Source organism: Talpa occidentalis, unplaced genomic scaffold, assembly GCF_014898055.3.
Source record: "Talpa occidentalis isolate TD23 unplaced genomic scaffold, MPIMG_talOcc4v2.1, whole genome shotgun sequence".
Taxonomy (NCBI): Eukaryota; Metazoa; Chordata; class Mammalia; order Eulipotyphla; family Talpidae; genus Talpa; species Talpa occidentalis.
This window is the reverse complement of record NW_026555331.1, coordinates 35,129,584-35,157,570: the sequence shown is the minus strand read 5'-3', so window position 1 is coordinate 35,157,570 and position 27,987 is coordinate 35,129,584. Positions and strand designations below refer to the sequence as shown.

Genomic DNA, 27,987 nt, shown 5'->3' with positions numbered 1-27,987 from the left:
TGTTTTACCATCTGAAAATGAAGATAATCATGAAATCAATAGGGTTTGACAAATAATACCAGAGTGATGTTTGCATCCTACCCCAAATTCACAGGTTGGAGCTCTTCCACTCAATGTAACATATTAGGAGGTGGGACCTCTGGGAAGTAATTAAGATTACACGAGGTCATAATAGTGGAGCCCTTGTGATGGGATTAGTGCCTTTATAAGAATCACAGGAGAACTTGCTTCCTCTCTGCCAAGTGCGGTACAATTTGAAATGGGCTTCATGTAGGAGGGATATCAAGAGGATGAATCTAAGAGCAACAGTGAGGAGCAACCTCCACCCAGCAGGTGATGCTCAAAGCCAACTGGAAGATAGATGGGGGGTGCTTTCTAGACTCCACCCCTCATGTCAACTCAATGGTAGAAGGAGGAGCTTTTCAAACTCGTGAGAAATAGCGGCAGAGCTGAGGTTTGGGGGGCACTTAGGTTGCTGGGGCTTTGGGGGAGTTAAACTGTGGAGCATTTAGGTTTCTGGCTGTTGCACACATTGGTGAAGGGGGTTGTTTATGGAGAAACTGCCCGTTTGCATGTGCACTTTCTGTTTGGACCTTGGTCTCTGCTCAGCAGATGCTATCTAGGTATCTGGGTTAGGACAGATGGCATCTAGCCGTGAGTGTGTGTGTCTGTCTCTCTCTTTTCACTCCCTGTATAAATGAATCCAACTGGGTCACACTCCCCCCTTCACCCCCAGCCCAGGTTTGCTTGGTTTCATTAGGATGGAAATACTGACCACTAGTCTGAAAAGCATCAGAAAGGCTGTTGATCATGAGGAAGGAGTTCCCCCGAATCTGGTATCCAAGACAATGGGGAGCACCTAGAGCGGACCTAGGTGGGAGGAAATTTCAGAAAAACAAACAGGGAAATTGAAAGCCCCAAAACAAATTTTGCCTGGATCACAAATTGAAGTCACCGCCTTTCACAAAGACTCTGAGCCTAGATAAAGACTCTGCAAGCCTAGATAAAGCTATTTCACCCAGGCTGTCCCACGCTGGCTGAGAAGCTCCCAGAGGAAAAGTCCACCAGCTACTCAGCTTCCACCCGCAGCGTCTCCCATGGCAACAAGGAGGAGGCGTGGCCTGGCGTTGGCCCCGCCCACCCGTTCTTTCAAACTCGAGCAACGATTGGTTCGGTGGCTCGGCAGTGGCGCTGGGAGGCGGGTCCAAGGGCCCCAGCTCCGGCTGCTCAGCGCCGCCATTTTGGGTCGTGTAGTTTTCCGGCTCCTTCCGAGTGCGGCCTCGATCCCCGCGGCGCCGCACAGCCCGGAACCGAGGCCGCGTGAGAGGTTCGGGTTGGAGCGGGGACGGCCCCTGGGGGTAGCAGCACCGCGGGCAGGATGAGCGCGGAGGCCGCGGACCGGGAGGCGGCCACCTCCAGCCGGCCCTGCACCCCGCCACAGACCTGCTGGTTCGAGTTCTTGCTGGAGGAGTCGCTTTTGGAGAAACATCTGCGGAAACCCTGCCCGGGTGAGCGCGGTGCCGGCAGTCCAGGGCGAGCGGGGACGCGGCCACCGTTGCTGGCATCCCGGGGCTTCCCGGCCTGGAAGCTCTGGGGTGCTGGGGGCGCGGACGAGGGCGCCTCGGCCAACCCTTCTCGCTGTAAATGAAGCCTCGTGGTGGGAGGGCAAAGAAAGGGTCAAAACAAAGGCTTTTCTTCGTCTTCCGCCCCCAAGTCTCTTAGTCCCTGTCTTCTCTGAGCCTTTTACAGTTTAGTTTCAACACCTGTGGGGTGGGGCTGTTATAGAGCAACCCCTATATGGAATTAGCTTTGAGACATCCTTTTCCCCCTAACAGGGCTTGTGATTGCTTGGGGTACGGCCCCCCCTCCCCCCGCTGGTTCTTTCTCCTGACTACAGAACCCCGACTTGTGATCATCTTGGGGAGATGGAGAGAGGTTACATGTTCTATCTAGTGCTACCCTGATGTTAGTTTTAAGTCTTAGCTACTTAGTTACTGCTCCTGTATAATTTCAGTGACTGGTTATTAGAGATTCCGAGTTGGGCTGTACATTACAATGAAAAAATCTTTGAAAGCAGGAAATGCTATCCGCATACAAGGTGGTTATTGTATAATGATAATGATTAGTACCCCAGTTCATGGGTGCTCTTGGGGAAGGAGAAAAAAATCCCAGGGTATTTCTGGAAAGAGGTATTGGCATGAAGCATGAAGGTTTCTTGCATAGAGTTTTCCCCATAAATTTAGAATCCAGACGTGGCTTATTCAAGTCTGATAGACTGACCGGCCCTTCACTGATGATCTCCACGTGAGATAGTTCTTTGTGGGAGGAGTTCGTGTCGTTGGGCAGCTTTACCACCTGTATTAGGTTTTAATTCATTGCTATGACAAACAATTGTTTAGTGTTTTCTGGGAACGAGGCATTGTTTTTACTGTTTCACATCTGTTCTCATTTAATTCAGCCCTCTTAATCTCTGTGGCAGGCGGTATTCGCTATTTTGCACTGATAGAAACATACAGAGTGGTAACTTGATGCATCCCACTAAGTGTTAAAATAGTAATTCTGAAGATGACATCGCTTTCCTCTAATTGACATTGGTTATTTGCTGAACTGGAAATCTGTAACCATTATCTTACTCCCTGGAAAATCCTAGCTACTGAAGGAATCTCTTAGTCCTTTCCTCTTTGCCACCCTTCCTGACTTTTCCCTTTAATGCTGTATTCCTTAACTGCACAGCTGTTTGGATTCCTTTTGTGCGCAAAAGCCAGTGCGGGGAATCCTTTTACATCTTCATAATGAAACTTTAATTTAAAAACTTTCTTTTAAATCCCAGATCCTGCGCCAGTTCAACTTATAGTTCAGTTTTTGGAACAGGCTTCCAAACCTTCAGTTAATGAACAAAACCAAGTTCAACCTCCACCTGATAACAAGAGAAATCGTATTTTAAAACTACTTGCTCTTAAGGTTGCTGCACATTTGAAGTGGGACTTAGACATATTAGAGAAAAGGTATGCGTTATTTAAATGAAGTTTACTTTGAGGTGCTATCTAGGTAGCTCAATTTATTTATATATATATATATATATACTATATGTATATATTTTTTAGGATAGTGGCCCTTAAAATGAAAATAATTTTTCTGTACTTGGTCAAATATGCAAATTAAAAAATTTGGTAGAAGAATTTAAATCACATTTTAAAGTGTAAACTTGTTGTTATTCATAAGTCAGTTTATTCTTTGATGAGCTGACTTGAGAAAATCCAAACTGAAATGGTTTCAAATGTTTCAGTTTACATATCTGAAGAAAATGGGTAAAAATAATGATGGATGTTGCATATTATGCATAATTTGCTGGATTCAATTAATTTTTCTGGTTTATAAATCAATAACTACCTCCCAAACTTTTAATATTCTGTTATTAGAATCAGTGATTATTTGTTTACGAATACTTTAAAAGTTATGGATAGAATATGATTTGTTTTCATTTACTTCCTTTCACAGTTTAAAAAGAAATACCTTATAGAAAATTTGGAAAAGCTCAGGTAACAGGAAATAATAGGGGAGGAGATAGAACTATTTAACAATTTTGGGTAATTTTTGTTTTTACTTTCATATTTCTAAATAAAAGTCATGATCATGCGCCATATATTATTTTGATTTTTTTTTTTTTACGTTAACAGTATGATGAATATTTTCCCATTTTATTTTGGAGATTATTTTATTGTATATGTAATTTATTAATCAACCCTTCATTGACAGTCATATAGTTTGTTTCTAGTTTTTCACTTTCATGAATCTCATAACCTTAAATATCTTTGTCCATAAACTTTATTTGAACTTTGAGTTATACTCTGAAGCTAGATTATTAAATTGTGGAGTCAAATGTTATAAACATTGCATTCCAAGAGAGTTGTATCAGTTAAGACTAGTAAAGATTTATTTTTTAATTTATTTATGCATGCAAGAACTGGGGTATAGGCCAGAGGTGAGGGGGGTGAGAGGATTCACCAGATACAGAGTGGGAAGCAGAACAGGTGGATCTACTGAAATACACTGCTGAGGGGAGCAGCAGGCAAGGCAGGAGCGGTCCACTGTGCCATATGTCAGTCAGCTCCCTGCTGGGGATCAAACTCATGTGGAACTCATGTCACAGTGGCTGGCCATAGCTTGATAGTGCTGAGACTTCAACTGCTGCACCACCAGCGAGGCCCCAATACTAGTAGTTTTTTAATTTTCTTTTTACCCCAAATTACCTGGCGTTAGAATTTTTTTTAATTTAATTTGAGGGGCCACCTATCCTCTAATAGACTCAAGAAACAGATTAACAGATAGCAATGTGTACAAAAATAAGATATATATGATGTAGTTGGAAAATTGAACAATAGATGTTTGATGATAAGCAATTAAAAATTTTTAGTTGTAAAATTTACACTTAATTTTTTGTTGTGCAATATGGGAGAAAAGATTTAATATTGGGAGTTTATTTCACAATATGGGAAGGAGGTAATTGGGTGAGAATGGAGATGATACAAGATTGGCCACAGGTGATAATTGTTGAAATTGGATGGTGTACATATATCCTGGTATTCTGTCTACTTTTGTGTATCTATAGTTAAATTGTTTCCATTTTACATGTTTAGAAAGTATTTATAAATTTGATAGGTAAATGTATTTCACATAAGTTGTTGAGGCATTAATGAAGTTGCCCAAAAAATTTAGTTTTTTAACAATATGGTTATTTTTGATGAAATACTGATGTGGATTTTATGCTCACCGAAACTAACATTCGGACCTGTATCTTTTGCTTCTTTTAAGTTTGTCTGTTCCAGTATTGAATATGCTGCTAAATGAACTGCTGTGCATCAGTAAGGTTCCTCCTGGGACAAAGCATGTAGACATGGATCTAGCCTCTTTACCTCCAACCACTGCCATGGCTATACTTCTCTATAATAGATGGTAAATTTTTTCATAAACTTAATGTATTGGGCAGCCTCTTTTTATGTACATATGGCTTTGAAGGATATACTTTCAAGGGGCCTCTTCTGGTTCAGACATCTAGTCCAGGATCTTGAGGACTGTGAGTCTGATGATGGGGAATATTTGTGACTGCACAGATGAAAAGCATTCTGATAAAAATGTGGATTATTTATAAAGTTTTTATTGTCAAAACTTCAGTAATTTATAATACATACCTTCTAAGGAATACTTGAAAAAATGATTGAAATGATACAATCATTAACTTTTCATTTTCTTGTCTTTTCTTCAGGGCAATTAGGACCATTGTTCAAAGTAGTTTTCCTGTCAAACAGGCAAAACCTGGACCTCCTCAGTTAAGTGTGTAAGTTGGCAGAAAGACCCTTTACTTGGTGTTTTTTTAATTAGAATATTAAGAAGTATTGCAAGTTTTTTTTTTTTTTTTAAAGATTTATTTTTTATTTATTTATACAAGCGTTGGGTACAGTCAGAAGCGCGGGAGGGTGAGAGAATTCACCAGAGCCGGAGCAGAGCAGGCAGAAGGACCGAAATACACTGCTGAGGGGAGCAGCGGGCGGCAGGAGAGGTCTGCGAGCCATGTGACCCTCCTCCGGTGGCCGGGGAGCAGCCGGGGATCGAACCGTCGCGGCAGAGGCTGCGGGCAGCTTCGCAACCCAGCACTCAACCGCTGCGCCACCGGGGAGGCCCTATTGCAAGTTTTTAATAACCTTTGGTATAGAAAAGGTTGAGCAGAAATTTGGAGAGCCGAAGGGCTACCTGAATGTGGAATCTGGAGTAGTTAGAAGGGAGATCAGGTAGTTTCCTGGATATTTAGAGTAGAGCTCTCTGAAGGAGGAGGAGCACTTTATGATTTGTGCCTTTCACCTTGATAAGTGTCAGCTGACCTACATTAAAGTATTAAGATTTTTTTCATAGAAATTTTACTTGACAAGGCATGTTTTTTATATGTGGGAAAATTATTTTAATATATGTAAAGACTAATTCAGAGTACCAGAGTTATTTTGTAAAATTAACTTGGGTAGCAGCATACCCAAATTTGGAGCCAGTCAGCATAGAACTTGATATAAATGAGCTTTTGCTATTCATGACCTTTAAATTGAGGGGTTTTCCCCCCCATGCAAAGCACATGTGAGAGTAATAAATAAATGAGCATCACCATAATTGGTTTTTTGTTTAAGAATCAAGAGAAATGTCATTAACAATATTTACACTGAACCTTTTAAGAAAGATACCTAACTTTTAAATTTTCTGTCTTTTAAGTAACATTGGGTACTTCAATCATTTCTCTTTTAGAATGAATCAGATGCAACAGGAGAAAGAGCTAACAGAAAATATTTTGAAAGTGGTGAGTGTCAGCATTGGATATATTTAATGTTAACTTCTGGGACATATTAGGACTATTAATTTGATGGTTTTTTTCCCTAAAGATTTATTTATGCATGCAAGAACTGGGGTACAGGCTGGAGGTGCAGGAAGTGAGAGGATTCACTAGAGACAGAGTGGGGCGCAAAACAGGCAGACTGACTGAAATACACTGATGAGGGGAGCAGTGGGAGAGACAGGAGAGGTCTGCTGTGCCATGTGGGTAGCTCCTGGGCCTGGGATAGAACTCATGCTGCAGAGACTGCGGACAGCTTCATAGTGCTGAGCTTAACCCCTTGTGCCACCAGGGAGAACCTGATGATGCTTTTAATCTTAGTTTAAAAGGGTTGGCAGGGTCAAGATCGAGTGACATTTAGGTTTTTATTGTTAGAACATCGGTTGATAATCTAAAATTTACAGATTTTTAACAATATTGCAGTACTTATTCTGGTGTGATGTATTTCACAGCACTTTAGCAGATGTGAAAAATCACTCTTTTTTTTTTTTTCTCTTAAAAGATTTATTTATTTTTATTTATATAAGCGCTGGTACAGTTAGAGGTGCGGGAGGGTGAGAGAATTCACCAGAGCCAGAGTGGGGAGCAGAGCAGGCAGAAGGACCAAAGTACACTGCTGAGGGGAGCAGCGGGCGGCAGGAGAGGTCTGCGCGCCATGTGGGACCCTCCTCTGGTGGCTGGTGGCTGGGGAGCAGCCGGGGATCAAACCGGCGTTGCTGAGGCTGCGGGCAGCTTCGCAACCCAGCGCTCAACCGCTGCACCACTGGGGAGGCCCTGTGAAAAATCACTCTTAATGATGGTATCTTTGTTTTCTATTTTTCAAGAATTCCATTACTTATATTTTAAAATTACTTTTATAGGCAAGTAAATACAATTTCTATTTTAAATCTGGTTAGTACAGCAGAATATGGGAATTATCATAATTTAAAATGATCTCTAATTCTTTATATAACACTTACTGTGGGCCAGAGATAACATGTAAACTTTAGGGGCTGGAAGAAGAGAGAAATGAGAAACAATCTGTAGTATTATGCTGTAGTATTTTGAATGTGGAAGCAAAAAAGTCTTCATCACTTTTGGTTTTCTAGTGCTGAGGAAAGTAGCTGGTATATGTTGAACATAGAAACATTTCTTGAGTAAATCAGTGAAATTGGACAAATCTTAAAGGCGTTTTTCTTTATTATATTTTATAAAAAAAGATAAGAATCCTTTCCAACTTGTATTTCCTAATTTCATAGTAAGACCTTACCATATTTCTTAATTTAAGTAGTTCAACAAATTTAATTGTACTCTTGCTCTGTTAGTAAACTGTTTTTAATAGTTTAATACACACCACTAAGTATCCCATAAGTATCTTTTGGATAATAAAGTCAATTGCTACCATTTTTATATGTTAATAATTTGTTTATTGAATTTCTGTAGCTGAAAGAACAAGCTTCTGATTCTATTTTGGTACTGGAGGCAGCCCTTAAATTAAACAAAGATCTTTATGTCCACACGATGAGAACACTGGATTTATTGGCAATGGAGCCAGGCATGGTAAATGGAGAAACTGAGAGTTCTGCTGCTGGACTGAAAATCAAAACTGAGGAGATGCAGTGTCAGGTATTTCAGTATTTAATCACTGCATGGCGATTTTTTTGAAAACCTTCTGTGGGGATAATTTTTAATTAGCATTTATTTCTGTCTTTTTATTTTTGTTGTTTTTCATAATATATTTTTGTTAAGGTAACATGGCTTACAACACTATATGTGATTCAGAAATAAAGGATGCCACCTCTAACTGTCTATGTTACTGCACCCACTATTATAGGGCAGGGAGGGGGCCACCCCAGAATCCCCAGACCTGTCCACTCTAAATAGATACTGCCATCCACCACATCAAGACTAATATACTTTGGTGTGTAAGACCTTTAATGGAAAGGGACTGGAATACAATGAGTGCAACAAAGAGAAGGGAAAGAGTTTAGTTTCTAAATCAAGCCCCCAGATTTACCCATACCCTTGTGGGTAAATGCCCAGCCAAACAGTGTTGGCCCAAAGCATGGCCACAGTGGCCTGAAAGCCTGCCATATGTCTAAGGTACCTCCTAATGGGGACCCATAGGAAAAGGGCAGAAACAGTCAGACAAGTCTGGAAAGAAAAGAGCAAAATCAAAATCAAAATGAAGTTGTCATTGTTAACCTCCCCACGGGTCTCACCCACATGTGTTTCAACCAGTCCAAGACCAAGAAGCAGGTGCAGCTTCTTCAAGTGTCTCTATCTTACATGTGCCTCCTCCACATCTCCTTCTGGCTCTTTCCTTCATTCTCCCAGTTTCCTCTCCAGCTTCTTCTCTCATCCCTGCTCAGCTGCACCCTCCCTTGGGTGGGGCAGGAAACTGGTACCCTTTCCTGGGGACCACCCTGTTACACCACCATCACTAAGGCACCTATAGTTCTCATTGTGCCCCCTGCCTGCTTTTGTCTCTTTGATTTTTTGACTTAAGATGTTATTAAAGTTTTTTTTTTTAATTTGTAAATTTTGTAAGATTTTGTTAGAAATTTTCTGAAGATTAGAAGGGAAATTTCATTTGATCTGTCATCTCTGAAATAATTTCCCAGTTGTATTTAAGTTGCATATGAGTGTACAACTGATTTGTTGTTCATTGATATTATGAATCCAATCAGATCCTTAAAAAAGCTAATATTGTGCTAGACTTTGAAAATTGTAGGTTTCTAGAGAAAATATCTAGCTTTTCAAGTATTTTGTTTACTTTCTGTTACTCTGGGCCCTAGTTTCCTTTGACAACTTCCAGATGATGTTTCTATATTCATGCCTTCCCCCCCTTTTTTGTTACAAACTCATGTAGGTCTCCTATATATTTTGCATCTCATTCACATTCACAGACCCTTGAGTAAAACAAATTTTTAAATGTTCAATGACTGTCTAAAGGGCATTGGCTGCTGAGGTAGCCTTTTGCATTGTTTCTCTTCCTTGGTTGTGTGAGTTGGCATCCCACTTTTTCAGTCACTGTTTGTCTTTGAAAGTGGCAGAATGGCTGTAGCAGAGTGTTGGGAGGTGCCTTTTCAGATTGGATGATTCCAGAGGAAGGTAGTCATTCTTTTCAAGACCTGATGTGATTGATGCTATACTAGGAGTAGGAATAATGAGGTATGGACCCTCAGTAGACTTATTATGAAAATGAGTTGATGAAACTTGCTTATAGGAGAGGAACTTTCTGTTGCTATAGTAGCTTATGATTTCTAAGTCTGTTTAAAAGTTACTGGTAATACTGCTGATTTTCACAGTATGGTGGGTGATATAACCTGAAAAACAAAACAAAACTTAGAACTTGTACATGTGCTAGGTAAAATAGTCTTTTAATTACATAGCCATCATTTGTCATTCCTGGTTTTTTTTTTTTTGAATAACATATTAATTTCTTGTCACATTAGTATTTAAAGAGTATTCTTTATGTTATTAAAATTTACCTGACTCAATCTTTCAAGCTTTTTTCCAGTAAAGTCTGAAGTGTTAATATTCTGTAGGACAACTTCATTATCAGATGTCTTTATACCTTAACCTATTGATTTCTTAGCTATAGAATTTAAACATTCTAATGGATATTCAGTTAGTATGGCAATACTTGAAAATATTGTTGGGTAATTTTGTACTGTGTCTTTTCCTGTAACTATTACATGTGTGAAATTCTTTTCTAGTATGTTCTGAATGGGGAATTGAGGTGACTGATAATGATTGAAATAAAGAAGGATAGAAAGGTTTGGAGAGAATAGTCAGTTCAGATTCTGAGACACTTGCAGGCCAAGGCGTTTGAACTTCTTCTATGGGGGAATAATTTGAAGACCTTTTAAGGCTGATCTGTCAGTCATGTGTAGGGTAAACTTGAAACAGGATACTAGGAGCCTAATGATAATCCTGACCTCTGCTAATACTTGGTTATATGCTTTTAAGCAGTTAGGTCACTTTCTTTTTTCTTTTTTTTTTTTTTAATAGAGGCATGCTTATTTATTTATTTGTTTGTTTGTTTGTTTTTGTTTATACATGCACTGGGTACAGTCAGAAGCATGGGAGGGTGAGAGAATTCACCAGAGCCAGAGCGGGGAGCAGAGCAGGCAGAAGGACCGAAGTACACTGCTGAGGGGAGCAGCGGGCGGCAGGAGAGGTCTGCGCGCCATGTGGGACCCTCCTCCGGTGGCCGGGGAGCAGTCAGGGGATCGAACCGGCGCCGCAGACGCTGCGGGCAGCTTCGCCAGCTTCACAACCCAGCACTCAACCGCTGCGCCACCGGGGAGGCCCAGCAGTTAGGTCACTTTCTTGGGCTTTAGTATTTTTGTCCATAAAATGGCTGAGTTGAACTAAAACCCTGAGCCTTTGAGTTCTGTAGTCTAAGCATCAATTTAACATTTATGAAAGTGCTTAGAAAAACAATAATGCTATTAGAGACAATTGAAATATTGTATCATTTTTAAAACTTCTCAATACTGTACTCTGCCTAGTCCTGCTATAGTAGACCTTTACTCCTCCCCCCTGCCCAATTTGGAGGCACTCCCTGTGCTCCCCTCTTCTGTATTGGAAGAATTTCCTACCTGCTGCAACTTGTGGGAGGCACAGCTTTTTTCCTATCATAGAACTGAAAACTCTCAATACCAACTTCATCCTGCATCGGTTTGCAGACACATACATTTACTTTAGATTGTGAATCAGGAGTGAGTACATCAGTGCAATGGGGATGATAGACAATTTGTGATGGCAAGTGACAGCATCAGTGACAGTGAAATCTAATTTCCTGGGACATCACTAGCAAGACTAGCTGCTGTTTTAGTGTCTCATGCTGGCGGCTGTACGTGATATGCACTGTGGAGTCAAGTGTTGCTCTTGGCTGCAGTGGTAGCCTCACCAGACCACTCTGGGATCTCTTCCTGCGTGCTCTCTCACCCTTTTGGTTATCCAAGCCCGGTTCTTTGGTCTTCCCAATAATTCTGTGGGACACCTGAAATCTTACCGTAAATCTGTTTTCTGCTTACGTCAGTTAGTTAGTTTCTATTGTTTGAGAGTAAGAACTTTGCTTGTTTCACTGCTTATTAAACTGTATTTTTTTTTTCTTAGTATGTACCTGTGTTTTACTGAGATGAAGATAATTTTGAGTTCTTTCTGCCAAGTATGTGAGAAATTACTAACTAAGCAAGTTGGTATTTGTTACCATTTTAGGTGTGTTATGATTTGGGTGCAGCATACTTCCAGCAAGGCTCTACAAATTCAGCTGTTTATGAAAATGCCAGAGAAAAGTTTTTTAGAACCAAAGAACTAATTGCAGAGGTAAATACAGTAATAATAGGCACATAATATTCAGTCCTTTAAAACATCTATATGTTTTCGGCTTCAATTCTTTGATGATAAAAACACAATGTGTTCATTGTAGTAAATTGAAGTTCAAAAGAATACTGAAAACACTTAAAAAATTTATACTGCTGCTTCCTCAAAATAACTCCTTTTTGCCATTTTACCTTGTTTTCCTGTATGTTTTATGTACCATGAAGCTTACACTGTGTATACTATTTTGTATTTTGCGTTAAGTCCTGAATAGATATTATAATATATAGGTGTACTGTAATTTGTTTCATTTCCCTAATGTTTGAGCTTTTTAGGTTGTTTACTATTTTTTTTTTCTTTTTAAAGATACTTATTTATGCATACAAAAAATAGGGTGTAGGCCAGAGGTATGGGAAGTGAGAGGATTTACCAGACATAGAGGGGAGCAGAACAGGTGGATCTACTGAAATACACTGCTGAGGGGAGCTGTGGGCAAGACAGGAGAGGTCTGCTTGCATGGGGATCAAAACTCATGTTGTGGCTGGCAATAGCTTGATAGTGTTGAGACTTTTAACTCCTGAGCGCCAACAGGGAGGTCCTAGAGATTTACTTTAAATCTCATTAGGCATGCCTGTTTTACTTTGCCTGTGAAACTAAAAAGATTTCTAACTTAATGGCATTTCAGGTAGCAATTAAATTTTTTTTTTTTTTTTCAAAAATGTGTCTTAAAATTTTTTCTGTCTTAGGAGTATTCCAATCCAATTGGATGAGGATTGAGTTTTCTTTGCTCTTTCTCTTTAAATCTGCCAAGTATATGTATTTTTAAATATTTTAACTTGTTTTTAGCAGTTTGCACTCTGTAAATCAGTCTCTTAATTGTCATTCTTACTTAGAGTGATAAGAATGCCTGCTCTTTATATGTTCAGTTGAAAACTGTAAACCAAAAGCCAGCAATTTTTTTTGTAAAGGGCCAGATAGTTGATCTTTCAAGGGCCCTTTACAGTTCCTATTGCATATTTTCATTTGTTGATTTTTTTTCCTTCCTTTACAACCTTATGGATGGTTTTTAGCTCAAAGTCTACGCCACAGGCTAGATTTGGTCTGTGAGTAAGTTTGTTGATCCCTACTCTAAACTTGCGGCTTTTAAATTTTTTATGGTTCCTCTAGCCCTGAATTTTCCATTAACATTTTCTTAAACTGTTAAAATTCACTAAGCGGGTACTAGACTGTTGTTTCTGTGACATTGGTGGATAATGATATATACCTCTTACTTTGCAGATAGGTTCATTATCTCTTCATTGTACCATAGATGAAAAGCGGTTAGCTGGTTACTGTCAAGCATGTGATGTTCTTGTTCCTTCTTCTGATAGTCCATCTCAGCAGTTGACTCCGTATAGTCAAGTTCATATTTGTTTGAGATCTGGCAACTATCAGGTAAGATGTATAATGGGAATGTAGTGGTATCATTGAGAAGCCAGTGATAACTAAGTTCAAATCCTGGTACCACTACCAATTGTGTAACTTGGCACATGGCACTTAAACTGTCAGACTGGCCTATTAAACAGTGATATACTTAACCCATTTGTTAAGATTCTTATGAGAATCATGTTAGAAGTTATAGGTTATAAACTCTAAAGCAGCAACTTTACAGATGTTGACTTATTGATAATTATCCTTTTTTGAAGATACACCATTTGACCATTGTGAGTAAATTTTGTAAGATACTCTTTAAGCAGAACTTTAAACTTTTAAAATTATAGGTAGACAACTATTAGTTTTATGGATCCTAGAGTTTTATGTCTTGATTCAAAAGTGTGACCTTCTATCCCAGCTTTATGAGCCACCACAAATATTAAGACTCAAGGAGAAAGTGAGCAAAGTGGTTTTGGTAGCTTGGAATGTGACAGAACTCAGTTGTGAGCCTGGTCATTTCAGTTTTACGCATGAAGAAAGCTTACCTTAGCCTTTGAAACTTTTATTGCCTCCTCTGGGTACATATATTTAGTTTTGTAATGAAAATCACTGAGAATTAGAATCTATACTTTTAAAAATCTTTATTGAAAAACCTTCATTTAAAAAAGTGAACTGCCTTCATACTTAATTCAAAACAAATGACAATGCCATGGCATACTTCTAGTTTTGAGTCTCTAAATGGACTTTTAGCCAGGCTTTTTGGTTCATTCTCCTCGACTAGAGTTTATTGTTTAACAGAAAATGAAGATGAAAATAGATGAAAAGAAGGGGATTGCACTTCTCTACCTCCCTCTGGCCCTTTTTTCAAATTCAGTTTTGCCCTAGGGAAGATAAATTTTCTTGGAGTTGCATTATACATATGATACAATACAATATAAATTCAATATTGATGAATTTACTAAAGGCTAGAGATCTTTCAGTTGCATATCTTTAGTACAAGCTTACAGAGGGTGGGGATTCCTATGTAATGTGTAGATTCTTCAAGAAGCTCTGTGGAATAGTAAAACCTGCATAAACACAGCCTTAGAAATATTCATAGATGGGTGCATGTTACTGTGAATATGATAAAGTGCCCAAATGTTAAATCAGAAAGTAGATTATGGGTAGCCAGGAAGGGGAGAACAGTGATTTGGTTGCAACTCTGAAATTGATCACCTCAGTTATACATAACCAGAGTATCTTAAATATCTTACTTAGTGTTTATTTGAATAGAATTAAACGAACCCTGTATAATTCTTGTTATGTGCTGATTAAGCAGTTGAGTAGCTGGAATGGATGTATCTTACTGTGTTTAAGAAGTGTCTGTCTTTTCCCCTGTAGCCCTACAATGCTTATGGTTTGCTGTGCGGGTGAAATGGTGCTTACTCTATAGTTTTGAAACTACTTTTGTGACACTTAGTGATAGCAGCTGACTAGCTATTAAAGAAATTTGGCTGTTTCCAGAAATCTCTTCCCTCCTTTTACATTACTTGAGAAGCTAAGGAAATGTTTGTGTAATATTGTGAGTTTTCTGTAATTCACTAAATGATATTTTCAAAACCATTTAAATTTGCTAAAAACATTTTTAGCATTTATTTCTTGCTGAATTATTGTAATTTTAGTATTTTTGTTTTTTAATCTTTTAAATTATTTATTTATATATATTTTAAATCATTGTTCATTTTTGTACAATATTTGCTTTCTCCTCTCAGGTGTAGTCCCCATAAAATTCCCACCACCAGTTTACCCGTGCACCATCACCATACTTCCTTGTGCTCTTCTTTCCCCTGTTTTAGTCACCTCCCCCCCTCAATCTCCCCTGGCAGAATGTCTCTGATTTATAGTTGCCTTTTAATTTTGTTTATTTTTGTTTTTTTTCCCCGATCCCTTATTTGGTTCCCCTATATTCCTCCTATAAGTGAAACCATCCAATATTTTTCTTTGTTTTTCTGGTTTTTTTCACTGAGCATAATCCTTTCCAGCTCCATCCATAATGTTACGAATGGCATGAGTTTATCTTTTTGGATTGCTGAATAGCATTCCATTGTGTATATACACCACATCTTCTTGATCTAGTCATCTATTTTGGGCGTTTGGGTTGTTCCCAAATTTTGCCTATTCTAAATAGTGCTGTAATAAACACAGAAGTGCAGGTATCCTTTTGAATTGTTTTTGTGTCCTTTGGGTAGATCCCTAGGTGTGGAATTGCTGGGTCATATGGTAACTTCATTTTTAGTAGTTTAAAGAACTTTTTTAAAGTCTCTTATGAAATTGCCTTTTATTAATTAATTCTTGTTGGTCCATGATCTTTAAAAAAGAGGGAAGGCTCTTTTAATATTTTTTTCCCAGTCTTTTAAACTGCTTTTTCTTCTTTTATTGAAGTAACATTGGTTTATTTTTATTTTTAATCTAATTTTAAAATTTTAAAAGGGAGATTTTCCTAATAAATTTTTGATTTTTTTTTTAAACTTGTAGTTTCCCCTATAGAAAGTCTTATTTGGGGTAAAGAAATTTTTGCCATGGTTTTTGAAATGGGTGCAATTTTATGAATGTGTTTCAGGAGGTAATAAAGATTTTCATTGAAGATAACTTAACCTTCAGTTTACCTGTCCAGTTCCGGCAGTCAGTACTAAGAGAACTCTTTCAGAAAGCTCAACAGGGGTAAGTAAATTAAATTACTTTTTGATATTTAATAAAAGAACAAGTGTGTATTTTCTGTTTATTAGAAGCATACCTCCAAATTATAAGTCTGCGGATACGTTCACTTTTGGTAACAGGTGAGAAATTAACATACCCAGAGGGGCTGCTAAAATGTTGCTTCAGGAAAAAAAAAAAATCACAATCCATTGCCTGATCTGTAACTAAATTGTCCCTTGCTAAATTCAAAACTTTTGTCTTTTTTCCCCCATTGGACATTCACTGGTGTGGTTGAGTATCTTTGAATCTTACCTCTCAAGAATAAATGGCTCATTCTTGGCAATTTAGATTTGTAGTATGTACTTTTATGATTAAAAAATTAGTGAATCTACTTTTGTATTCTGCAGAACTGAAGCTCTAGATGAAATCTGTTTTAAAGTCTGTGCCTGTAACACAGTTCGTGATATATTGGAAGGTAGAACAATTAGTGTTCAGTTTAACCAGCTATTTCTTAGACCTAATAAAGAGAAAATAGACTTTCTTCTTGAGGTAAGACCTTTTCTCTTCTTTTGATTATAATTTTGTTTTAAACTTACCAATGGCCTTAGTTGTCATATCCAGAGCCCTCTTTTCTATCTTCCTTTGACTTACTTCTCTGTGGCTGACTTATTTCTCTGTGGTACTACTGACTGACTGTGCTCGCCCAGCTTCTCTGCTGGAGTTTTCTTGTAAGTTTCTCCATTCCTTCCGTGGATTCTCCTTAGTTCCTCATTGACTTACTTTCTCCCTCTTTCTAATGTTTTTGTTTACGAAAGTTTTGTCCTTGGCTCATAAAAGCTCCCAAATCTAACCTCTCTCCACTGAGCTCTGGAATCTTTGTGCTGACTTGCTGACTCTATCTACCTCTTTTTAAAAAGATGTATTTATTTATGCATGGAAGAACTGGGGTACAGGCCGGAGTGTGGAGGGTGAGAGGATTCACAAGAGACAGAGTGGGGAACAGAACAGGCAGATTGAAATACACTGCTATGGGGAGAAATGGGCGAGACAGGAGAGGTCTGCTGCACCATGTGGATTGCTCCCTGGCTGGCCGGGGATCAAACTCATGCTGCAGAGGCTGCGGATTGAACTAGGTAATAAAGAAGTGCCATGGTCTGGAATAAACCTAACTAGGTCATGATCTTTTTTTTTTTTTCATTTGCGATAAAATTGACATAGAACATTGTATTTTTTTAAATTTTACATTTATATATATATATTTTACATCATTCTTCCTTTTTGTACAATGCATGCTTTCTCCTTTCAAGTGTAGTCCCTGTAAAATTCCCACCACCACATTCACCCATGCACTGTCACCATAGTCCATTGTGTTCTTCACGCCCGTTTTGATCGCTCTCCCTCCCCCTCCCCTGCAGAGTGTCTCTAATAGTTGCCCATTAATTTGCTTTTAAATTTAGTAGTTTTTTTTTCCTGATTCTTTATTCTCCTACATTCTTTCTGTAAGTGAAACCATCCAATATTTTTCTTTTTCTTTCTGGCTTATTTCACTGAGCATAATCCCTTCTAGCTCCATCATGTTGCTACGGATGGCGTGAGTTTACGTTTTTTGATTGCTGAGTAGTATTCCATGGTGTATATGTACCACATCTTCTTGATCCAGTCATATATTTTGAGGTATTTGGGTTGTTTCCCTATTTTACCTATTGTAAATAGTGCTGCAGTAAACATAGGGGTGCAGGTATCCTTTTGATCAATGTTTTTGTGTCTGTTGGGTAGATCCCTAGGTGTGGAATTGCTGGGTCATGTGGTAGCTCCATTTTTAGTAGTTTGAGGAACCTCAACACAGCTTTCCATAGTGGTTGGACCATTGAATTGGTTTTAAGTCTAGATTATGATCTTTTAAAATTATATATTGCTGGATTTGGTTTGCTAATATTAAGGTAATGTAAGATTGACACGTATTTTATCTTTTTCTTACCCTCGATTTTGGTGTCAAGGTCATGCTTGCTTCATAAATTGGGGTTGTATCTTTTTTCTTGCCTGGAAAGGTTGGTATAAAAATAGATTCATTGTTTTCTTTCAGTGTTTGATAGAATTTACCAATGAAGGATTAGCCTGGAGATTTTTTGTATGGAAGATTTTTTGGCATTTATTTAATTTCATCAGTGACTGCAGGGTTATTCTTTTTTCTTGGTTAGCTTTAAAAAGTTATTTCAATTTTAAAGTTGTTTAAGAATTTGCCCACATCATCTAAATGTAAAGTTTGTTAATAGAATAGTTTTAAATTAAATTGAAATAGTTTTAAATTATCTTTTTAATGTTAGTAGTATGTTTAGAGATATCAGCTATTTCATATTTGTAATTTAAAAATTGAGGTGAGTTACATGTGATGTTGCTTAATCAGATTTAATACATAAACCCTAAGTTGTTCCATGATACATGTAGTGCATCTCTGTATGTGAACAAATATTATGAAAGGACACATAGTTATTTATCATAATAAGATATATAGTAGTATAATAGAAAGTTATATAGTGGAGCAAAATTATTAGAATATAAGAATATTATATGTACTTTAAGATGTCTAGATATAATATATACTGATAGGGTAACTTAACCTTCTTTGAGCATAGCACTTTTAAAATACTGTTTCTGAGTATGAATCTTTAAAATTACTATAACTTTTTTTTTTTTTTTTTTTTGGTTGGACCCTTGCCAGGGGCCAGGGAACGAACCAGCGCTACAGAGGCTGCGGGCAGCCTCGCAGCCCAGCGCTTAACCGCTGCACCACTAGGGGAGGCCCTTACTATTATTTTTTTTAATAGCTTCATTGAGTAAAAATCAGTATGAACAATTCTATTTAAAATGTACATTTCAGGGCCTCCCTGGTGGCGCAGCTGTTGAGCGCTGGATTGCGAAGCTGCCTGAGGCCTCTGCAGTGCCAGTTCGATCCCCGGCTGCTCCCCGGCCACCTGAGGAGGGTCCCACATGGCGCGCAGACCTCTCCTGCCACCCGCTGCTCCCCTCAGCAGTGTACTTCGGTCCTTCTGCCTGCTCTGCTCCCCGCTCTGGCGTGCTCCTGACTGTACCCAGTGCTTGTGTAAATAAATAAATAAATAAATAAATAAAAGCACTGAGACTTAATCCCAAACCACCAGGGCGGCCTCAAAAAAAAAAAAAAATGTACATTTCAGTGTTTAATATGATCAGAGTTGTGCAGCCATTACCTCAACTAACTTTAGAACAATTTCATCTTCCCTTCCTCACCTCTCTGAAGCTTTTCTCTATTAGCAGTCGTTCCTCATTTTTTCCTCATTTCCCTCAACTCCAGGCAACTATAATCTGCTTTTTATCTCTATAAATTGAACTATTCCATTTCACATAAATGGAATCATAAATTATGTGATCCTTTGTATCTGACTTCTTTGACTTAGTATTTTCAGGGGTCACCCTATGGTAGCGTATATCATTACTTAATCCTTTTTGTGGCTGAATATTTCCCAGATGGTATGCTAGTCAGTGTATATGTTGTGTGTCTATTCAATTGACGGATGTTAGAATTTTTAAAATTTTTTTTTCTTATGTTGTTGTAGTCCCATAGTTCTGCCACCATATTCCCTTGTGAACTATCACCATATTCTCTTGTGTTTATCCCTCCTCTGTTTTGCCCCCCCCCTTTCCTATATGCCTCAGTTCTATGGTCAGCTTGCTAGTTTTGAGTTTTTCTTGACCTTTTGTTTGGTTTCTCTATATTCCACATAGAAATGAGATCATCCAGTATTTATCTTTTTCCTTCCGGCTGATTTTGGCTACCTGGATGTTAGAATTGTTTCCACATTTTGGCTATTATGAATAATACTAGTATGAACATTTTATGATTTTTTTTTATGGTATCAACTTACTAGAGAACATATGGCAATTTCCTGAGATTAGGGTTTTAATACTTAATTGTTTTATTTTGGCTTCTGATAAATGTGCGGGGAGAAATCTAATGAATAAAGACAAAATATGAAAATATTTGTAGATGTTTCCATTGTTCTATATATTTTAACTATTATTGTTAATTTTTAGCTGTCTAAGGTGAATCTTTTTGGCAGATATTGATTCTTACAGTTTATCACTGCATATAGTTTGTCAGCATACTTTCTAAATTCTGGGAGAACTCTAAAGTGTGCTAAATAGATTATCTTTACTACATAAAAATGTCCAGTTATTGAAATGTTCATATTCCACTCCCTGCTGTTAATGGTTTCTTCTCTTTGGTATCATCTTTTAAAATAGCTTAACCAACTCTGTGTTGATATATGGCTTATAAAGGAAAATTCAGTTGTTTTTAAATCTGAAGTTTTCAAACAGTAATATACATTTCTCAGTATACTTATTCAGATGAAAATTATTCAAATTCCTAGGTATGTTCAAGATCAATTAATTTAGAAAAAACTTCAGATTCTCTGAAAGGAAATATGGCTGCTTTTCTACAGTAAGTGCCTTTTCTTTGAACTTCATCTTGAGAGGAAAATATCTGTTTTACTTTATATTTATTGTGTATATCATGTAATTAGAGAGTAACTGGTATTTGAGAACCAGTTATCGTTAAGTTCAGATTTGTGTAACCACATAAAATTTAGGATTATGTCTGTTACTCTATATAGATTGTAGCATTGATATCACAATTTAAACTAAAAACCGAAGAGAAATTTTAAAATCTACTTCAAATTATTATGTAATTTATGAAATTGTGACTTTTAAAATTGTTTATTAATGTTAGTATTTATTTTTCCCAAACTAAATTTTGTACTTTTTTGTTTTATAATGTTTCTTACTGATCTAGGAATGTGTGTCTGGCGTTGGAAGATCTGCAGTATGTTTTCATGATTTCTTCACATGAGCTTTTCATTACGTTGCTAAAAGATGAAGAACGAAAGCTACTTGTTGATGAGATGAGGAAGAGATCCCCTAGAGTAAATCTGTGCATTAAACCTGTAACTTCATTTTATGATATCCCAGGTTAGCTCTCTGGTCTGCTAGCTAAAATGTTGGTGTGTTTTGACCCCCATTATATCTACCCTTCCCTGTATTTGAAGCTTCCCTCTTGTTTTAGTTTATGCTTATGTGAGTAAATAACTATTTTCCATAGTCATATTTCTGTTTAAGCAGTTAAGTGCTGGGACTCTGCTGAGTGTATGATTAATGGATATTTTGATGTCCTAGGATACATAGAAGATTTTAGCTGGGGAAATAGGCCAAGGTAACTGTTGCTAATCTGATGTTAGAGGTGGTTTTTTTTTTTTTTTTTTTTTAAAGAGGAGATAGGTAAATGATAATGGATACTGAGGCCAAAAAAAAAAAAAAAAACAGCATAGGCTTTCATACATTTCAGCCTATGTCGCTATGATTCTGTTTGCTGACTAAACATTCAGCTTTAACTGTATTGCTATTTTCGCCTTATTTATGTGATGATTTTCTTTCATTTTTTAATTTTATTTATGTTGAAAATACAGTGCTATTCACTAATGAGAAATATAACCTTCAAAACCATATAGGTGAGGGCCTCCCCGGTGGCGCAGCGGTTGAGCGCTGGGTTGCGAAGCTGCCCGCGGCCTCTGCGGCGCCGGTTCGATCCCCGGCTGCTCCCCGGCCACCGGCGGAGGATCCCACATGGCGCGCAGACCTCTCCTGCCGCCCGCTGCTCCCCTCAGCAGTGTACTTCGGTCCTTCTGCCTGCTCTGCTCCCCGCTCTGGCTCTGGTGAATTCTCTCACCCTCCCGCGCTTCTGACTGTACCCAGTGCATGTATAAACAAAAACAAACAAACAAACAAACAAAATAAATAAATAAATAAAAAAAACATGCCTCTAAAAAAAAAAAACAAACCATATAGGTGAGACAGGATTCAACTGGCTAACAAAAAAGCAAAATTTTAACTGCTTGGCATTTCACTAGATTTAAACTGGTTTTCTAGTTGTAAAAATAAAGAATAACATTAACTAATAAATAATGCTGAATGTGCATTATTGAAGACTTGTCTGAAAGCAGAATTGTGATTTGAGATTTTAATGATCATTTCTTGATTTTCTGGGAAGGCAGTGTCTCCTGTTCTTTCTCTCTTCAAAAAACACATTCTTAATGTTTATTACTCAGAATTTGTTTTATGCATGCTTTGTTGCATTTTATACTCAGGAATAGGAGACTGTCTATATAATTTTTTCTGTATATTCCCCGTAGTTCGATCTATGAACTAATTTTCCTTTGTTTATATTTTCATCATCTTTATCAAATGCTGTTAGGTTTTCTGTGTGAGCATTAATTTAGTTTTATAATTTCCATGATGTCCAGGGAATCAGTTCTCAAGATGAGAGCTGTTTTTAACTTAAAATACTTACAAACGTGCAATTTCTCGCTTAATAATCATTCTCATATTTATAGGCCTACATGTTACCTTTGAATGAAATCATTATCGAACCAGTAAACTCTTCTTCCTTTTTAGCCTCAGCAAGTGTCAACGTTGGCCAGTTGGAGCATCAGTTGATATTGTCAGTGGATCCCTGGAGAATTCGACAGATTTTAATTGAATTACATGGTATGACTTCAGAGCGCCAATTCTGGACAGTATCCAATAAGGTAAGAAACCCTTTGTCAGGAACAGCTAAGATGGGCCTCCCCGGTGGCACAGCAGTTGAGCGCTGGGTTGCGAAGCTGCCCGCAGCCTCTGCAGCGCCGGTTCAATCCCCGGCCGCCGGGCGAGGGTCGCACGTGGCATGGTGCACAGACCTCTCCTGCCGCCCGCTGCTCCCCTCAGCAGTGTGCTTCGTCAGTCTGTCTGCTCTGCTCTCCCCTCTGGCTCTGGTGAATTCTCTCACCCTCCCTCACTTCTGACTGTACCCAGTGCTTGTATAAATAAATAAATTAAAAAAAAAAAGAACGCTAAGAAATTTGCCCTTTTTCTGATATAATGTAATCGAAGACCTATTCGATTACCTTTTTTGAGAATCAGTATCCTTTTTATTTGTCAACAAATTGAGGACCTTCTCTTGCACTTTTGAACATCTGTTGACAGAGAAAATTTAAAAAAACTCCCAGCAATAGCATCAAAAAACAAGTTTATCGTCCATTTATTGTCATAGCTTCTATCTGCATTTTAAATATAACTGTAAATATGTGCACAATATTATTTATGTAGTCAGTAGCTAATACTTGCCATGTGGTTTTTTTAAGTTAATTTTTATTTGATGCAACATTGGTTTACAACACTATATGATTTAGTGGTACAGCGTCACACCTCTGTAGATGTATGTTACCATACTATACCACTGTGCTTTTTGAAGTGTTTTTGTTTTTCCTTTTTAATATTTTCTTGAGGTTAAACACTACAGCTTGAAACCAAATCATTAAAGCTTCTTTGTAGGACATTTTTGGCTTTAGATGGTCTTTTAAAAACTTCCAGCTAATGTATTTACTTATTTTTGAGTATTCCTGCATCAAAAATACAATGAAAATAGCTTTTAAAATGCCATTTTTTTTAAAGTGGGCCATGAGTAGATAATACAAGGGAAATAGCCCATAAGTACAGGAGAAACTTAAAGTATATGGCAGTGCTTTTAATGAACTACATATGCTTCCTTTGCTTAGAATGAAGAAAGCAGACAGAGGTTCATGTATATTTTATGGGTCTAGACATGCATATGTAGTGAAATGAAAAATCACTCTGAATGTTAGTTGGACTTTCTTAGTATTGACATTACTGTTAGTGTTCATTTTTATAGATGAGGAAGTAGTGAAAAATAGTTGAAAGGGTATTATTTATACTTTTGGTGCTTAATCTGAATATTGAAGATTTTGGTAATTTGGTTAAATACAAAATATATTCTAATTAGTTTAAAAAACTGTTTTTCTACTTCCAGGTTCAACTAAATAATTTATTAATCTCTAGTTTTCTATTTGTTAGTTGTTACTTATATGACACTAATTAGCTATATTGTACTAATACATAATTCCAACAATAAATTAAAAATTAGACTTGAAATGGGAAAAAAAAAATAGTTGAGAGGGGATTCTGGGGCTAACTGCTTGAGTTTGAATCCCAGCTCTACATTTAGTATTTATAAAACCTTGGGCAAGTTGGTTAACTTCTATGTGTTATTTCTTTCTTTTTTTTTTTTTTTTTTTTTATGGAGGCATGCTTTATTTATTTATTTGTTTGTTTGTTTGTTTGTTTTGTTTATACAAGCACTGGGTATAGTCAGAAGCGCGGGAGGGTGAGAGAATTCACCAGAGCCAGAGCGGGGAGCAGAGCAGGCAGAAGGACCGAAGTACACTGCTGAGGGGAGCAGCGGGTGGCAGGAGAGGTCTGCGCGCCATGTGGGACCCTCCTCTGGTGGCCGGAGAGCAGCCGGGGATCGAACCGGCGCTGCATGAGGTTGCGGGCAGCTTCGCAACCCAGCGCTCAACCGCTGCGCCACTGGGGAGGCCCTATGTGTTATTTCTATCTGTAAAATGAGATAGTAGTATCTACTTCATAGTACTGTTGCAAGAATCATGAACTAATACATATTAAAATTTCTAGTTTGTTTCATTTTGTCTTTATTTCATACATACCATTTTTCAAAAAGTTCCAGTCCATTTTAATACTTAATACAGGTTCATTATAATGAATATGTTCATTTTGATTAGCATTTCATTATGATTGTCATTTCCCTTTCTGTCTAAAAAGTGATCTTTAAGTGATTTTTTTAATGTAATAGAAGATTATTGTAAGATTCTTACTCAGATTTGTCTTTCCCTGTGTTTGTATTTACATATTTCTATTTCTTCTAGTGGGAAGTACCCTCTGTTTATAGTGGTGTTATCCTTGGAATTAAAGATAATTTAACAAGAGATTTGGTTTATATTCTCATGGCAAAAGGTTTACACTGTAGTACTGTTAAGGTGAGTAAAAGTATACATAAACTACTAGTTGTGGATATGTTTTATTAATTTTAGAATGAAAACCAAGAATCTCGGAATCTGTTATATTTTCCTGAGCTTAAAATAAAATTCATAAACCTAGAAGGATAATTGAAAAGGTGTATGGTTCTTTTTCCTTAATATATTAAAATGGTCATAGACATATGGATGCTGCTCTGTTTTTAAAAATTTGAGGGAACATCACATTTTTTTTAATTCTTTAGGTTTTAGTTAGTGAAGATTGTATTCCAAGATATAAAAACAAACAATCCCTTAACATTAATTATTTAATATATTTTATGTAAGGAGTTCCTAATCTCTTTGGGAAGTAGAGACATAAGTGAAATGTTGTATGTTATGATTGCACAACAAATAGTACAGTAAATTCCATGGGAAGATTAAAGATAACATTTGGAAGGCAGGAATCCTGAACTTAAAGCTGGTAGAAATGCCAGGAAGTGAATGTACAGGAAAACATTTTTGAAGGATACATTATGAGTTCATTTTTACAATGTTTAAAATGAGCCTGTAATGGGAAACATGAGCCTAAAGCTTGAGGAATAATCTGGGCTGGGGATACAGATTTGGGAATACCAAAGATAACTCAAGGAGCATATATAGAGCCTGGGGATTCAACATTGGGTCCATGTGAGAGTAGTGTGATGGGTATGAGACCCAGAGGTGTAAATTTGTAATAGACAAGAGACTAGAGAATGTCAAAATGGAGTGGACAGAATTTGGATGCAGCATCTACTGAAAACTATCAGTAGATTTGATCATTAGATTATCTTTGTTATGTGAAAGAAATTTCTTCATTATGATGGGAATAGAAGCCAGTTTATGGGAGTAAAGGAGGCATGTGGAGAGAGAGGTAATGAAACCAAAGACTATTCTTTGGAAAAATTAGAAGAAAGTGTGTACAAAAGGACTTGGATCATAGCTGATTTGACTTAACTTGGCTTATTAGTCATTTATATTGGTTAATAGAGTTATGTGCAAAGATTTTAGAATGTGAAACCTTGTTGAAATCTGAAATATCTAATTCAGAATGTCTTGGGTGAAGAAGAGTGTACCTGTCAGAATTTTTAACATAGGGGCCTCCCTGATGGCTCAAGGGGTTAAGATGCAACCTGTGAAGCTGTCAGCAGCCACTGCAGCACGAGTTCTATCCCTGGCCAGGGAGCTACCCACATGGTGCAGCAATTTTCTCCTGACTCGCCCACTGCTCCACTCAGCAGTGTATTTCAGTCAGTCTGCCTGTTCTGTTCCCCACTCTGTCTCTGGTGAATCCTCTCACCCTCCACACCTCTGGCCTGTACCCCAGTTCTTGTATGCATAAATAAATAAATCTTTAAAAAAAATTTTTAACCTGTATACTACATGTATTATATATATTTTATGTAAACATTTAATTTTTTAATATACTAACACTTGCTAGTAATATAGCATGTCTTTTATATTGCTTATTGGATGCTTATTTTTTCAGTAGGAAAGAATTATTTATTGGAATTAATTAAGAATAGAGATTATAGATAACTTCACTTCCTTAGAAACCAATGTTAACCATTTAAATTAATCTTTCACCTTGCCTAAATAGTTACATTGTCCCAGCTTCTGGAGCAGAGCCTGATATATATTAAGCACTCAAAAAAACCTAACTAAAATTGTGGGTCATATGTAATTGGTTCTATATACATAAATGATTAATGTGTGAGCAAATATATGGCTTAATGATTAACTAGTTTTAACTATAAAAATAATCAGTCCATGCCGTCTTTGCATTCAGTAAGATCCATATTTCTTCAGGCTATTTTTTTTTCTTTTGATAGGACTTTTCCCATGCTAAGCAGCTATTTGCTGCTTGTTTGGAGTTGGTAACAGAGTTCTCACCAAAACTTCGTCAGGTCATGCTGAATGAGATGTTGCTTTTGGATATTCATACACACGAAGCTGGTTTGGGGCAGTCGGGAGAGAGACCTCCTTCTGATCTTATTAGCAGGGTACGAGGATACCTGGAGATGAGGCTTCCTGGTAAGTCTTTTCAAATCCAAATATCAGAAATTCGTTACCTCATTGTGGGGTAAAATGCAAAACATTTGACTGTTATTTTCTCCTAAAACAATTCATTTGTGGTGTTCACTTGAGTACATTAGGAAATGTAAGCAACTTTTCACTTCCTATGATTGCCATAAGAATGTACCACAAACTGGGTGATTTAAAACAACGGATGTTTATTCTCGTAAAGTCTTCAGGTAACTTGTGTGAAGTCCAGTTCTCTGCATGACACTCAAGACTCCATCTGAAGGCCCTAAGGAAAAATCCTTTCTTTGATTAGTTTTTGATGCCTGCCAGCAGTCTTTGGCATTCCTTAGCTTGTAGTTGCATCATGCCTACTTCTGCCTTTCCATGCCATTGGTTATGTGCATGAACACACACATTTTTCCATATTCACCTACATCTTGTAAGGGCTCCAGCTGTTGCTTGGCTTCAGGGTCTTCCTTAATTCAGGATGACCTCATCTTAACTAAAAACTTCCACAAAGGCCCTCTTTCCAAATAAGGTCACATTCTGAGGTTTCAGGTGAACGTAAACTCTGAGGGAATGCTATTCAACACCCTGTCAAAATTACAGTGCAATTTAAAGATATTCTGTTAAAAGAATGTCAAAATGTCCTTGAAGGTACAGGTTGAAGGTATATTTTCCCATTACTGCCATGGAGAACTCAGAATGATTGCCAGTAGGTCAGGAACTCACTGGTGATCACTTTAGAAATAGAACTTATATGTCCAGTTCTAATTGTAGATACTTTATTATGAAAAGGGGCTTATAGAATCTCTGTTGTCGTCTTAAATAAAATTTTAAATTGGTTTCTTAATTTTACATGTTTTAGTAAGTGTTTAGAGCAATTAAATCATACTACACACATTTAATGTTGTAAACCGTAATGTGAAAAGTAAATGAAGGTGCCTATGTCAAAACAGAAATGGCTAATGGTCCTTTGAAGAATTTTGAATTAATTATTCCAATTTCTAGTAGAAATTACAACTTTTTAGCACTCCAGAAACGGTATACCTTTGAGCTTTAAAGCATTGATACTCTTTAATATCATAATAAGAATTGATCTGATAGGGCCTCCCCAGTGGCGCAGCGGTTGAGCACTGGGTTGCGAAGCTTCTGCGGCGCCGGTTCGAACCTGAGGAGGGTCCCACATGGCGCGCAGACCTCAGCAGTGTACTTCGGTAATTCTCTCACCCTCCCGCGCTTCTGACTGTA

General features: G+C 37.5%; 1 protein-coding gene across 1 annotated transcript in view; it reads left to right on the top strand.

Annotated features, from left to right (window-relative positions):
* The first annotated feature begins 1,239 nt into the window (after positions 1-1,239).
* The window catches only part of INTS8 (integrator complex subunit 8), a 47,507-nt gene continuing 20,759 nt past the window's right edge, over positions 1,240-27,987 (top strand). Inside the window, exons 1-15 of the mRNA XM_037504014.2 lie at positions 1,240-1,508; positions 2,831-3,005; positions 4,813-4,953; positions 5,264-5,335; positions 6,286-6,337; positions 7,793-7,975; positions 11,582-11,689; positions 12,962-13,117; positions 15,696-15,796; positions 16,180-16,321; positions 20,182-20,252; positions 20,604-20,779; positions 22,259-22,392; positions 24,586-24,696; positions 26,544-26,745. Coding sequence (XP_037359911.1) covers positions 1,379-1,508; positions 2,831-3,005; positions 4,813-4,953; positions 5,264-5,335; positions 6,286-6,337; positions 7,793-7,975; positions 11,582-11,689; positions 12,962-13,117; positions 15,696-15,796; positions 16,180-16,321; positions 20,182-20,252; positions 20,604-20,779; positions 22,259-22,392; positions 24,586-24,696; positions 26,544-26,745 — 1,954 coding nt within the window. The 5' untranslated portion in view covers positions 1,240-1,378. The remainder of the gene's footprint in view (positions 1,509-2,830; positions 3,006-4,812; positions 4,954-5,263; positions 5,336-6,285; positions 6,338-7,792; positions 7,976-11,581; positions 11,690-12,961; positions 13,118-15,695; positions 15,797-16,179; positions 16,322-20,181; positions 20,253-20,603; positions 20,780-22,258; positions 22,393-24,585; positions 24,697-26,543; positions 26,746-27,987) is intronic.